Source organism: Alosa alosa, chromosome 16, assembly GCF_017589495.1.
Source record: "Alosa alosa isolate M-15738 ecotype Scorff River chromosome 16, AALO_Geno_1.1, whole genome shotgun sequence".
Classification (NCBI taxonomy): domain Eukaryota; kingdom Metazoa; phylum Chordata; class Actinopteri; order Clupeiformes; family Clupeidae; genus Alosa; species Alosa alosa.
Window position 1 is genome coordinate 3,637,638 of NC_063204.1, and position 15,298 is coordinate 3,652,935.

The 15,298-nt window shown below is 45.7% G+C and overlaps 1 protein-coding gene across 10 annotated transcripts in view; it reads right to left on the bottom strand.

Moving 5' to 3' along the window:
* Nucleotides 1-2,788: 2,788 nt before the first annotated feature.
* The window catches only part of relch (RAB11 binding and LisH domain, coiled-coil and HEAT repeat containing), a 49,815-nt gene continuing 37,305 nt past the window's right edge, over nucleotides 2,789-15,298 (bottom strand). For 7 of the 10 annotated variants that reach the window (XM_048265827.1, XM_048265826.1, XM_048265824.1 and 4 more), the window contains 10 exons: nucleotides 14,938-15,017; nucleotides 14,326-14,432; nucleotides 13,483-13,582; nucleotides 11,392-11,474; nucleotides 10,149-10,212; nucleotides 9,709-9,847; nucleotides 9,076-9,192; nucleotides 6,561-6,649; nucleotides 6,087-6,157; nucleotides 2,789-3,392 (listed from right to left, as the gene is read on the bottom strand). In XM_048265827.1, coding sequence (XP_048121784.1) covers nucleotides 3,272-3,392; nucleotides 6,087-6,157; nucleotides 6,561-6,649; nucleotides 9,076-9,192; nucleotides 9,709-9,847; nucleotides 10,149-10,212; nucleotides 11,392-11,474; nucleotides 13,483-13,582; nucleotides 14,326-14,432; nucleotides 14,938-15,017 — 971 coding nt within the window. In that variant the 3' untranslated portion in view covers nucleotides 2,789-3,271. Of the gene's footprint in view, nucleotides 3,393-6,086; nucleotides 6,158-6,560; nucleotides 6,650-9,075; nucleotides 9,193-9,708; nucleotides 9,848-10,148; nucleotides 10,213-10,605; nucleotides 10,689-11,391; nucleotides 11,475-13,482; nucleotides 13,583-14,325; nucleotides 14,433-14,937; nucleotides 15,018-15,298 lie in introns of those variants that run through there. The other 3 variants (XM_048265829.1, XM_048265822.1, XM_048265828.1) reach the window with 2 other exon arrangements.

Consider the following 15,298-nt stretch of genomic DNA (forward strand, 5'->3'; position numbering starts at 1 on the left):
AAACATCAGTCCTAGTGCTACTGGACCTTAGTGCAGCATTTGACACTGTTGATCACAATATTTTACTACACAGACTAGAACACTGGGTTGGATTTACAGGCATAGTTATCAGCTGGCTAAAATCATATCTACAAGAAAGGAGCTTCTTTGTTGCCATCGAAACTGTACCTCAACACCAACGTCCTTGACCTGTGTTGTTCCCCAGGGGTCGATCTTGGGGCCACTATTATTCAACCTCTATATGCTCCCACTTGGACAAATCATTCAAAATAATTTGATTTGATATCATAGCTATGCAGATGACACACAAATTTACTTAGCTCTATCACCAAACAACTATGGTCCTCTTGAATCTATGTGTCAGTGTATTGAACAAATCAACACCTGGATGTCTCAAAATTTTCTTCAGCTGAACAAAGAAAAAACTGAAGTAATTACATTTGGTAAAAATGAGGAAAGACTTAGGGTTGCCACTCTCCTTGACACAAAAAAGGTTGAAGGCAAAGGATACTGTTAAAAATCTTGGTGTATTAATTGACAGTGATCTAAATTTCAACAGCCACATGAAAGCGATAACTAAATCAGCTTTTACCACCTCAAAAAATATTGTCAAACTCAGAGGGCTGATGTCAAAACATGACTTAGAAAAACTCATTCATGCATTTATCTCCAGCAGGGTTAATTACTGTAATGGACTGTTCACAGGCCTTCCTAAAAGACTATTAAACAGCTTCAGGTGATACAAAATGCAGCAGCTAGGACTCTAACAAAAACTAAAAGAACTGACCACATTACTCCAATTCTTAAGTCCTTGCACTGGCTTCCAGTAAGTCACAGAATTGACTTTAAAGCACTATTGCTTGTTTATAAATCAGTAAATGGAGCAGGACCTAAATACTTGTCAGACATGCTTCAGCAGTACACACCTTCTCGTCCTCTCAGGTCCCAGGTGAAAAACCTGCTAGTAAAACCTACAGTTAGAACTAAACATGGTGAAGCAGCTTTTGGCTGCTATGCTCAGCTGTGGAACCAACTTTCGGATGACATTAAAAGGTCCCAACTGTAGCCAGTTTTAAATCTAGACTTAAGACCAAACTGTTCTCAGGCGCTTTCTGCTAACTGTGCCGAAGTTACAAATTCTGAATCTGCCTCGATAATTATTCTACTTTGTCTTTTATTACTTTTTTACTACTTTTGCCTTTGTTTTTGCTTACTAATTATTCTTTATTTTTAAATGATTTTACCTTGTGTTTTATGTTTTCTTTTTTATTATGATCTTTACCTTTTAACTATTCTTTGACTATATTGCCCTTCTATGCTTTTATTTGTTATTATCGTTTGGTTTTGTTTATGTAAAGCACATTGAATGACCTCTGTGTATGAAATATGCTATATAAATAAACTTGACTTGACTTGACTAATGGCCCTATAGAAGGCTTCCCATTATGCAGACAGGAGACCAGGTGGCACGTTGGCCATATGATGATTTGTTTTAAGTGGCTAATGCAAATCATGCAAATCACCGCAAAGAACTCTTGAGCTATGAATCAGGAGAACAGAGAGGGCAGAGTTCATTTGTTCTCTCCTGTTAGCCTGTTCTAGGAGTCAAACCAGTGTAGGTTTCATTAGTGCCAAACAGTCCAGAGATTTCAGATCGGCAGACATCATGTCCTGGTGATAATGTTTATGGGTCAGTAAGAGGTCCACTTTGCAACATTTTGCCCTTGCCCCTTCAGCTTTGATGGGGTGTGCCCAACATGTTATGGGGAGGTAACGTGGGGTAAGAGACTTCTTTTTCTGGGCAAGTGGTTCATAGCTCGCCTTCAAAGCAGCCACACATTGGACACCCCTCAAAGGGTTTCCAGTTCCTGTTTGCACTCTCAATATGGATGTCCGATGGTGAAAAAAAGAGGAGAGAAAATAAAGAAATAAAAATACGGAGGGTTGTGCAGATCTGGTGGCTCCGGGCACTCTTGCTCTCTGTTGCTTGCTTTGGAAATAATCCTCCTTCTCTGACTCACAGAGCTCATAGCCCTTTCTTATGACTAAGACTTCCCAATTGACGACATTCCGAGTCCACACACACAAAACAACTGCATATCACGATGTACACGCCAAACACACAAGTCTGAAGAAACCTGTAATTCATCCTTACTGCCCTCTCAAAGTCAGTGAAGTCTGGCCTCAACCAGCAGGGATGGAGGAAACTGCAAGACCTCAGTATCTCTCTTGCCGGCCAATCAGATCATTTCATTGCATGTTGTTCACACACATACACACACACACAGTATAAAATTAAATCAGCTCACATCACACTAGTGGACATCTGGACGGCTATCTGGACTTATGGTTAAAGTTTAATCTCAACATGCAAATGACAAGCTTCTAGAAGGGTGGTGACCGTGTCAATAATTCACATGGCGGGTATTTCTCACAATAGGCTAATTAAAATCTTCGCCTCTTGACACAAAGAACTGATTGTCAGAGAAGTCCATTCATTAATCGCCCGCTGGACTTTGCATGTCATCTCTTAACAACAGTGCAAATCCTTTGATGTTTAAAGCGAAATGCCTGATGTTTTTGTGTATTTGCCAAAGGTTCAGGTTTACAGCTTTAAAACACCTGCAGGAACTTTGAGTCAACACACACACACACGTAAGTTGGTGAAAAGCTGTACAGTCCTCAGAGTCCATGCACACTACCACTGAATGGAAAAACTACACTTTTGATGGCCTTAAAGCAGAATCGAAGTCCACAAGGTCAGAAACACAAAAACGTAAGGCCATTCTACAAGTGTTTCTCATTATTTTAATTATTAGATGACACCAATTTTTAAATGTACATAATAGCTGTACTGTCCTCTTTATTCAGTGTATAATACAGATATTTACTGTTAGAGCATATCCAAAATGAAGGAAAAGATACCCAAAGACACCTGCTTTTAGAAAAGAAACACCCAGGAGACACGGCAACACAGAGCAAGGACCAGACAAGGAGGGAATCAGGAAGATTTAGCAAAAGGACAAAAACAAAACAGAAAGAGGCAAAACAACAGTAGTGTTGGTTTTATAAGACTGCAATAAAACAAAGTAAGTGAAGTGCAAATCTTTGGAGGTTGGAATAAAGTTATGCCACATAAATAAAGATATAAAATAGAGCCTATCAAAAATTGAGACAGACCAACGAAATAAAGGCAGACGATTGACTTCAAGTAGAGGGTCCCCCAGACAGAGAAGGATCATGGGAAATTGGCCCCCGTAAAAGCAGCAGCTCATTTCTTTCTCTGGAAAACGTTGGCCAGCATGGCGCCAGAGGTGGTCAGCTGGCCCATCTTGCTAAGGAACTTCGTCTTGGCATCTTCTCCAACGAGACTCGCGGCAATCGACATTGAGCTAGAGAAAGAGAGAGAGAAAACAATTCAAGTCAACCATAAGTACAGGAAGCTCTTTTTCCTTCACCCTTGCACTAAATCAATCTTATCCAAACTAAAAGGAAGGAGTTTTCGCCCCAAAAACAGTCCCATTTTCAGACACAATTGTGAAAAGCATAATTGTCACGTTGTTGCTGCTCTGGGGGTTGTGTTAGTGCTTCCCAAGGTCATTATCTCTCCACAGACTGCTGATACAGACGGCCAAAAAGGGTACTTTCTGCTTGCCGCAGTGTGTTGTTGCTGTGCATCCGCTATGCTGTACAAACCCAAACCCCTTATTGTGTTTGGGATTCCACAACACTGAGTGTTAAAATGGCGGCACTGCAAAGAAAATACCCACAAGCCAGTTCACCAGCTCACTTCACCTCACAGGGTGGAAGGCCACTCCACCTCACTTCACCTCACAGGGTGGAAGGCCACTCCACTAGTGTACGGGTGGAGAGCGCTACGCAGCTGCATGGAACACACTCTACCTGTGTACGTGCACATCTGTGCACATCTGCATGTGTGTGTGTGTGTGTGTGTGTGTGTGTGTGTGTGAAGTGGATATGAAGTGAGTTTCGGTTTTTATTCATGAAAAATAATAAATAAAAGAAAGAAAGGCCGAAAACCGTCTCAACCGCTTGTTGGAGAAAAGCTTAGGGAAGAAAGACCGGTCTTCTCCTTCAGCAAGAGCACGTCAACGGCATAATTACAGCGTCTGTTGACAGGTCGGATCAAAACCCACAGCGAATTCTGATACTGGACCGGGAGAGCTTGAGACGTATTCCAGACGCTAGTTTAACCGCTGGAAACGGACCGCCATGGCGACGGATGGCAGGGGACGAGTGCCGGGGTTGTGTGTGATCAAAGAGACCGTTGGAGTTTGGGAAGTTAATGAGAAAGCTACACATGTTCACAATATGGAGGCCGTCCGCACACAGCCACAGCCCAGATGATGTTGCACATCTTGTCCTGAGGCGAAGAGGAAGGACAGAAATGTGTGAACTTTTCTGGGGACGTGTGTCTATCACACTGCTGAAATGTTCGGCATGTGTTGTTGCACTGACTATTTCTGTTTTGCTCGGTGAAACAGTGTCAAGCGTTTGACATTACTAACTTACTCTTAAACAGAAAACCACAATGCAAAAATGGGACACATTTCCTGATTAACTATTTAGGTGTGGAGCAATATCGGAGAGAGCAAACGCTAACAGACTTGAAGAACAGGGTGACGTCTCCTCTTTTTGGTTGTAATATCTGAGAGAGCTAACGCTAACAGACTCAAAGAACAGGGTGACCTCTCTTCTTTTGGTTGTAATATCTGAGAGAGCTAACGCTAACAGACTCAAATAACAGTATAAGTATAAGTATATATACTTTTTTGATCCCGTGAGGGAAATTTGGTCTCTGCATTTAACCCAATCGGTGAATTAGTGAAACACAAACAGCACACAGTGAGGTGAAGCACACACTAATCCCGGCGCAGTGAGCTGCCTGCTTCAACGGGCGGCGCCGGGGAGCAGTGAGGGGTTAGGTGCCTTGCTCAAGGGCACTTCAGCCGCGGCCCACTGGTCGGTGCTCGAACCGGCAACCCTCCGGTTACAAGTCCAGAGTGCTAACCAGTGGGCCACGGCTGCCCAACAGGGTGACATCTCTTCTTTTGGTTGTAATATCTGAGAGAGCTAACGCTAACAGACTCAGGGTGACATCATCTCTTCTTTTGACTGTAATATCTGAGAGAGCTAACGCTAACAGACTCAGGGTGACGTCTCCTCTTCTTTTGACTGTAATATCTGAGAGGGCTAACGCTAACAGACTCAGGGTGACGTCTCCTCTTCTTTTGACTGTAATATCTGAGAGGGCTAACGCTAACAGACTCAGGGTGACATCTCTTCTTTTGACTGTAATATCTGAGAGGGCTAACGCTAACAGACTCAGGGTGACAGCTCCTCTTCTTTTGACTGTAATATCTGAGAGGGCTAACGCTAACAGACTCAGGGTGACATCTCTTCTTTTGACTGTAATATCTGAGAGGGCTAACGCTAACAGACTCAGGGTGACGTCTCCACAGATGTGCAGAAGCGGACGGCGGTTTTACGCAGAGCTGCGGCATGAGGCGGCCCTTCCCTGAGGCAGCGGGCGCAGCCTGAATGGTACTGGTCGGCCATAATGACACGTGTGTGTGTGTGTGTGTGTGTGTGTGTGTGTGTGTGTGTACTGTACACGGGTCAGGGCCAGCAACCGCCACCGCCGCATGGGAAGCAACGCTCAATGTGCAGTCAGGCAGCTAAACTCAACCATGTTCCACAGTCACAGAGTCCGCACTGATTCCCAAACATGTTGTCACTGTTGGTAATGTTAATGGGATGATTGAGCGCAGACACATCACTCCTGGGTCCTGACTGAAGGCTTGGCCGGCAAACCTGCACGTTGTTTTGTTTGTTTGTTTGTTTAGTGCAATAGGACTGAGACTTGTAGACAGAGAATGTAGACAAGGGCATCAGATAAATCTCAAGTTTGGACAGAACAATAAATGGACACATGGATGGACGGCAAACAGGTGTGTGTGTGTGTGTAAGTACTGTGTACAGATGGACAGGCAGAAAAAGACAGAGAAATAAAAAAGAGAAGGATAGAGAGAGGAGGAGTGATGTGGAGAAGAAGTGCTCCTCACCCTTGCGCCTCCCCGACACCCTTGTTTTCCACCTTCAGCTCACACTCTTTAATCATGGAGCTCAAAATAACCTGCGAGAGAGAGAAGCATCAGCACGGCCATCAAAATAAGACCATTGCCGGGAAGAGCAGTTCCGCCTCTGCCGACGTCCCTCCTGGAAGACTTTCCGTGCCGAGCATGTGGTCAGGTCTGAGCATCAGCTGATCATTAGCTGGCACAGCGAGCATGTGTGTGTGTTTTTTTAAAAAACACACTCATGAAATATGAATGAGGTTTTATTTACAGCAAGTGGTAGTTACAGGACTCAAGCATATAGTAATCTTAAGACACAATTATTTACAGTAACGGGCTGTAATACAATAATAAGCAGGCTCAAATGAGACTAAGATGGCTTGAGTTCATTCATGGCGAGTCAAAGTTCATGAACTTGAGGAGCTTCAGCATCAGATCACTGTTTTCGGTTGAGAGACTCACCTCATGTTCAGGGGAAAAATGCTCCATATCGGCTCTTAAGCACCTCAGCCCAGGAAGGAAGTGATTCACCATCAGGTCCTCTGAAATGACTGGGGCACTGGAGTCAAGAAAAGGCCACGCAAACACACTGGACCAGTCGAGAGAGCTCACACTGGCCACCACCACTCAGCCCTGAACTATGTGTCTGTATGCAAATTACACGGTCATCATCCCAGAGCCTTTACTCTAAACTGGGACGGGGAAGAGCTAAAGTATGCTGTGAACATTTGCAAACATCTTCGTGAGGACTGGTTTTAAAATGCATCTCTGTTTGCACCAATAGGACTGCATGGAAATGAAAGCCTACATTTTGTATGGAGCATGTTGTAAGTGACACTGTTGCATGACATTGTAAATGTTATAAGAGGACTAAAAATTCAACCACTCACACAAACACGCAGACACAGACACACAGACACACACACACAGAGAAAAAACCCCAGTTTGGGAGTTTTACGCCTACTACTTCTTTAAACCCTTAATGGCAGTTATGAGCCCATAAATAGAGATTGGGCCTCCAACCGACGTCTGCGGCAGGCAGGCAGGCAGCGTCCATCTTTGATGATGTCACAGCCCCATGTGGGCGGGCGTAATAAAACACCCTGGGGGGTCCCTCTCCACGGCCGACACCGTGCCCAGTCTCTAGCGCCCATCCGCCCACCCTCACCCCAGCTGCTGCTTGGCCCAGGCTGCAGGGTCATAGGGAGTGTGTGTTTGTGTGTGTGTGTGTGTGTGTGTGTGTGTGTGTCGTAAGTGCGCGTGTGTGTGTGTGCGCGTATGTGTGTGTGTATGTGCGTGTGTGTGTGTGCGCGTGCGCGTATATGTGTGTGTGTGCGTAAGTGCGTGCATAAGTGTGTGTGCGTGTGTGTATGCGTATTTGTATGCGTATTTGTGTGCGTGTGTGCGCGCGCAGGTGTGTGCGTTATGTGTGTGCGCGGTGTGCGCGCATGCATGTCGCAGTCGTGTGTGTGCGCATAAATGTGCGCAGCGTGTGTGCATCACAGAGCCGAAATGAGGAGCCAGCGGCGGCCGGCGAACGGGCTGAGCTTCGAAGCCTGTCGGAGTCGCCCACTCAAGACATGTGTGTTGCTGGGAACTCTGACCAGCGGGGCCGGACGAGGCTCTCCCTCATTTACCCTCCACGACAACATCACAGAGTGGTTAGCGCTGCGCTTTCTGCCATCCACCCTGCAATTTGGTGTACAGAAATGGATGAGGTTTATTTTCTTTCTTTTACTGCCAAGTGGGAAATGCAAACACTGACAAAAAGAGAAAGAGAGCAGGAACGAGAGAGAGAGAGAGACAGAGAGAGAGGAAAGAAGAGAGAGGAAGAAATAGAGAGAGAGAGAGAAGAGAGAGAAGAGAGAGAGAGAGAAGAGAGAGGAAGGAAGAGAGGGAGAGAGAGAAGAGAGAGGAAGGAAGAGAGAGAGAGAGAGAGAGAGAGAGAGAGAGAGAGAGAGAGAGAGAGAGAAGGAGAAAAAAGAGAGGGAAAGGGGGATAGATGGAGCATGTGTGAGAGAAAAGGGAGAGATAGAGGGAGAGAGAGAGGGAGAGAGAGAGAGAGAGAGAGAGGAGAAAAAGGAGAGGGAAAGGGGGATAGATGGAGCATGTGTGAGAGAAAAGGGAGAGATAGAGGGAGAGAGAGAGGGAGAGATAAAGGGAGAGAGAGAGGGAGAAAGAATGAGAGTGCAACAAGCTGAAAGACAGAGTGAGGAAATGTTCAAACACACTTTCTCAGACTCTCATAGAAAGTGTGCAGACGCCTGAAGGAAATGTCCACTGCGGGCGCCTTGGAGCTGGCTGAAATACTTGACCTCCAAAGCTCGGCCATAGGATAGGAAGGGCCCACAGCAGTCTCCTGCTCTCTGCACTGCCTCTGTTATTTAACAGCAGACGAGCGTTCTATATTCAAAAAACAACAAAACAAACAAAACAAACACAGATCCTCTAACACGGTGCATTAAGCCGCAGGGCGCGTCATACGACGTGCATCTGCACAAGACTCAGAGTAAACAGTGGAAAAGCCATTTGGGTCGGGAGCCCTCCTCTCTGGAACTATTCTGGGTGATCAAGCCTTACGACATTTTTCCTGCCAGACCTCTTTTATGTGGGGGAAAGATACCGTTGGAATTGAAGGTGTGGTGTATGCGTGTGTGTGTTTGTGTGAGAGAGAGAGAAAGAGTGTCTGCGGTCATTTTTCACTCGTCACCAGCCTCGTGTGCCACAGTTCGCCAAACGGTCAAGATCCTGACCAGCTCATCTCATGCACTCACACACACAGCTCATCTCACGCTATGTTAAAACTAGCGTGACGTGAAACGCCTCACAGGAGGTGGCGACAGACACGAGAGTCATACTGCAGCTCGATCGCTTGGCAGCCACACACACACACACACACACACGCACACACGCGCACACACACACACCACGCCACCGTGGGTTCCAAGTGATGTGGCACTCCATGATGGAAGGATACAACAGCAGGACAGGGCGCTGTACGCCTCGAAGAGCTGCGTGGCAATATCGATCCGCTTGTTGTCGGCCGTCTGCACGTTGTTGGCCAGGGCCAGCTTGTGCAAATGTGGAAGAACGACTGGAAAACGAACACAGCAGAGTTAGTGACCAGTACCGACAATCAGACACAGCAGAGTTAGTGACCAGTACCAACAATCAGACACAGCAGAGTTAGTGACCAGTACCGACAATCAGACACAGCAGAGTTAGTGACCAGTACCGACAATCAGACACAAACTCCAAAACACAGAGTCTGAAAAACAACGCACAGAAACATATGGCAATGCTTAACACGAATAACTTGCACGGTTTGTGAGCGTACTTAAGCCAAAGAGTATACACCTGTGGGGCTGTGGCTAATAACATAGCATGCTAATTCAGCTTGATATCTCTGCAGTACTATACCTTGTCTTTTTATTTTAATGACATCATCACCCTTATTTCTCCTCATTCTTTTGATGCGTGCAGCTCATTTTTTTGGATATTTTTACCTCAATTCTTACACATGGCACCTTTAACAATGCCCAACTGGGCATGACAGTCTGTACACAATTAACGATGCCCAACTGGGCATGACAGTCTCCGAGACACCTACAGTCATCCCTGAATCGCGGCTCGGCGTTGGGACCAACCCTCCCGAACGTCTTGATGATCTCCATGTGCAACGAGTGCTGGTCTTGATACTGCGGGTCCTCTAGGAAGGACGCCAGCTGCATCTTGACCCTCTCCAGCAGCTGTGGAGAAACAGGTGCATTTGAAGGTACCAGGGAGAGCAGACTGCAGCTCACAGTCACTGGGTACCATGTGCACGGCAACTGATAATAAATTCTGTGAAATTGTGGTTGAAAAACAACTTTTTTTGAATCCACGTCTTGGCTGTATCTACCACAAATCACAGTAAAATGTGACATATGACAGAAATCTATACATTAATGTATAAGTATATAGTAGATGTAGGTATACGTGTCTGTATATACTGTTATGTCATAGAAAATAGACATCTAGCCTTAAACTGTGTTGAGAGGAGAACAATACCTCTTTTTGTGTGACGGTCTCCATAATGGTTCCAAACGCTGGGATGGTGGATATCCTCACAGAGCTGCAAACACACACTAGTTAAGCCACACGTCTCCCTGTGCACGAGTCTGACTCCACATGTTTAATCATCATGCATTAGCCAATCAGGACAAATCACCACAAACAAAGAGCCCACTGACCACCAATCATGTCAAATGGCTTGTGTGGTAACGTTAAGCAAGAATGGTTAAAAATGTTAGGTGATAATTGCCATGTCAGTATGAAAAATGAAGACCAAAGTCAATTGATGGAAAAAAGCAAACATTCATATGAAAAAACAAAACAGAAACAAGAAAATAAATGCAGAGGAAACAGGACTTGGTTTAAATAAATAAATAAATAAATAAATAAATAAATAAAAAAAAAAAAAAAAAAAAAAAAAAAAAAAACTCATATCATCTTGCAAATAACTCACAATTCAGGACCACTGCACAAGGTAATTAGGGCCGGGGCTACTCGCTTGTCAATTAAGGCTTCATTCATGCCTCGGAGAATCAGCTGCAACCAGTCAGATAGATGCACAGGAGAGACGGGTGGGTGAGCACACAAACACACACAGGGCCCACAACCTAGCAGGGGCAGGGTGGGGGCGGGGGCAGGAAGGGCAGGAAGGGGTGGGGTGGGGGGCAGTGTGCCGATTTAGGAGGTCAAAAGGTCGCAGCCGAACATGCTAGGAGCTAGAAAAATAATTAAAAAAAAAAAAATGAATGACATGCAGCCGCTCCAAAGCGAGGTGGTGTTAGTGAAGACTGGACGGATGGAAAGGATGTTAGTACACTGAGCATGTGAGTCGCACAAACAAAACAAAACAAAACAAAACAAAACAAAACAAAAACAAAAAAAAAGGGGGGGGGAGGCATTCCGCCTGCGCCTTGACTTCAAGAGGGTAATCCACAAAAATTGGAATCAGACAGACTTGACAATAGACATTATTTTCTATAAACACATACATTTTGAATACATGTAATAAAAACATGTAACAGTATGTACCAGTTGCGTTGTATCAAATCTTTGTTTAACTAAACCTCTACCTCCGCACTCCCTGATTTGCTAGCCAAATCACCAGTTAGATAACATGATTTTATTTGCATTAGATTTGCATACGGCTCATGAATCAGGCGTGCGTCACGGCCCTGAGAAGCCAAGGCACAGAGAGGCTGCCCCCTCCCTCCAGGGACTGAGGCAGGCAAGAAGGACTTACATTTCAGGATCACTGGAGAGAGTAATGAGGGCCGGCACCACTCTCTGAGCTACTAGAGTTTCATTCACCCCTTTCACCAACAGCTGATTGGTCGGGGCAGGGGTGATGTCACAACAGGATGCATGGAATAGAGTGAGCACAGTGTTATGGAACACCGTAGATAAAAAAGAGAGAGAGAGAGAGAGAAGAGAAGAAAAGAGAAGAGGAGAGGAGAGGAGAGGAGAGGAGAGGAGAGAAGACAAGAGAAGACAAGAGAAGAGGAGGAGAGAGAGGAGAGGAGAGGAGAGGAGAGGAGAGAAGGGTAAACAGAAAAAGAAACAAAAAGAAAGAAGGTAACACACAACCATGACAAAAATAACCACAGGGGCAGACACACACATACAAGCACACACGCTTACACACACACACACACACACACGTTGGTCAACACACAGAAGCCAAATAAGAGATAGCCAACTCACCAAAAAATAAATGAAACAGAGGACCAAAACAAACCTTTAGAGGCCAAGCAAATACATAAACTAAGCTACAGCTCGACATGAGATGGTGTGTGTGTGTATGGTGTGTGTGTGGGTATGGTGTGTGTGTGTTTATGTGTGTGTGGGTATGGTGTGTGTGGGTATGGTGTGTGTGTGTGTGTTTATGTGTGTGTGTGTGGGTATGGTGTGTGTGTGGGTATGGTGTGTGTGTGTTTATGTGTGTGTGTGTGGGTATGGTGTGTGTGTGGGTATGGTGTGTGTGGGTATGGTGTGTGTGGGTATGGTGTGTGTGGGTATGGTGTGTGTGGGTATGGTGTGTGTGGGTATGGTGTGTGTGTGTTTATGTGTGTGTGTGGGTATGGTGTGTGTGGGGTATGGTGTGTGTGGGTATGGTGTGTGTGGGGTATGGTGTGTGTGTTTATGTGTGTGTGTGAGTGGAGGGGAAAGGAAGGGATGGGGTGAGGTGAGGTGTGTGTGGGGAGAGGGGGGGGCATCTTTCTCTCGTCTACCCTCACAGGCATGGGGTAATGGTATGAGAGGGCAGTTATATCTCAATGGCAGCAGCAAGCGTGCTTGGTGCAAACACAAAACAGATGCTGTAATCTACAAGGGGAGGAGTGGGGGTGGGGGGTGGGGGGTGGGGGGCAACAGGGTCACAGTATATTGCTTCAGAACATAGTATCATATATTAACTTCAATGAAACTAACTTTACAAAGAAACTTTCTTAGAGTGCCTATCTTACACGGTCACGTTTTATTTGACACCATCTCTGAAACAGACTAGTAGTTCTATTCTAGAATAAGTATTAAATGAACTGTTACAGTGAACTAAGATGCAGTAGTTGACCTTTTCTTTGACCCTGAACTGTTACATCGTATTCCACTGTCCTGAGGGGTCGTGTGCTCTGCAGACTCATTTTCAAACGACGGGAGACCACACAAGGTGATATCTTGAGTGACCAAGTGAAACAGCACATCAGAGACTTGGGTTAACCACTGGTGCTTTGATTGGTTACAAGAACATCAGAGGAAACCTGCTGAGCACACTGGCCCGACTACCTCCTACGGTCTTCCTGCGCTATAAAATGTAGCAGTATTAGTGTAACCAGCAGGAAACTTCACTTAGCAGTACATGTAGGAGTATCGGTCTAACAGCAGGATACTCTCATAGAGGCGTACCGTAGCTGGCCAACTACAGCGGTACAGGTCTACAACGACAGCTGGTCCTGCTGTTACTGTAATCTGGCGTGGACAGGACAGGTTGTAGTCCAGGGCCACGTCCACTGCTGTCTAGGGGACAACTTCAGCATCAAAGCAAACTGCACTACACAACATCAAATTAAGCTGACTCTGATTTAGCTAACGCTAACGTACATGATTCCCCATATAATCCTGTGCTTTAGAAAACCAGCAGGAAAACTCACTAATGCTAACGTGCATTATTCCCCATATAATCCTGTGCCTTAACAGACTAGCAGAGAAACTCACTAATTAGTGCTAACATGTATTATTTCCCATATAATCATGTGCCTTAACTCAGCAGGAAAACTCAGTAATGCTAACGTGCATTATTTCCCATATAATCCTTAGAAGACCAGCAGGGGACACTCACCTCGAACATGCGGGCGGCCGTGCAGCGCACCAGGGCGGAGGTGTGCACGACCCCGTACCATAGCACGGTCAGCAGAAGCTCGTGATAGGCCGGGTTAGCCCTGGAGAGACAGAAGAGGCGGAGTCACAAACACCGGACAGAGCCATGGTCAAGAACAAGACCAAAGGCAACTTCATTTCCATCGGAAGAAACACTACTTTTCTCTAAGACTAGCAAGCTAAAAGCCAACCGACTTGCTTTGTAAGCACCAAATAAAGCGTCGCTGCCACTGGTGAAAACCATCTATCTATCTAGCTAACTGATGCATTTTTGGTGATAATTATGTGAAACTGTTCTCACATTTTTGCTGGGATTCGGGCCCGCATCATGAAACTATACAGTGAATGACCTGGGCAGCTAGTCAAAATGAATTTCAAGATGTTATAAACCACTAACTACCTACAAAAACATATTTTCCAAATTATATAAAAACCCTTTATGGTGAATTTTATTACACAACATAGGTACTTAGATCAAAGTCAATTATGTGAAAGATTTGCTATCCCTTTGTGGGATTTCTGCAAACGAATGATGATGATGCAGCCATAAGATTGTAATAATTGCAATAACTATAATAATATTGTGAAACAATATAGTGAACAGGTCACTGTTGTGAGATGCTTCAAAACGATTATGTAGTCACTTTATTACAAAAGATATGTGGCCCATCTAATGTTCTTAGAAGCATCTCCACTGAGAGCCTTAACAGTTACTGAGTCTTCCTTGCGGAGTCAGTGCCAGAGGCATGTTTTACTGGAGGTGTTCCCAAGCCTAATAGCGACCAGACTGGATGAGGCTACTCACCCCAGCTCCACGAAGGAGGCCTTGAGGCTGTCCAAGGGAGCATGAGACAGCGACAGGGTGGTCATGACATCTTCTAGGAAGCCCACCAGCAGCTTGCGCTCCTCGTCCTGTAGAAGAGCCCAACATGGTGCGCGTGCACACACACACACACACACGCACGCACGCACGCACGCACTCACACACGCACACGCACACGCACACACACACGCACACACACACACACGCATATACACACGCATACACATGCACGCAAACGCACATGCACACACACACACACGCATATACGCACGCACACGCACGCGCACGCGCGCACACACGCACACACGCACACACGCACACACGCACACGCGCACACGCGCACACGCACACACGCACACACGCACACACGCACACACGCATACACATGCACGCACGCACACGCACGCACGCACGCACACACACGCATATACACGCACGCACACACACAAAACACACACACACACACACACGCGCACACACACACACACACACGCACACACACACGCACACACACAGACACGGTTGTTCAGGACACACGGGTCAGGTTCAGCAGGTGGGCGCTGGACTGGAGAAGGGCATGATGTGGCTTCCTACCTGATTGTAACAGGTCAGTACCCCTGTTGCATAGATGGGCACAGTGGCCTTGGTCAGAATGCCATTGCCAGCTGAGGCGTCTGTGAGGGCGAGATAACAAGAGCAGAAGGACAAATAAAGATGTTGGGTTGAGTGACGGCAAGTTGTATTTCATTTAGAAGACAACAGATCAATTACAACAGGAAGGAAAACTGTACCTGCAGACGTAAGGTGGTAGAATGTGCAACTGATCAAAACCATTACCATAAACTAACTCTAAATAAATTACAAAAATACCATACTATTACCATAAACTAACTCTAAATAAACTAGATGTACCGCAGAGTGGTACAAAATATGACCACCGCCCAGTCCAGCACAT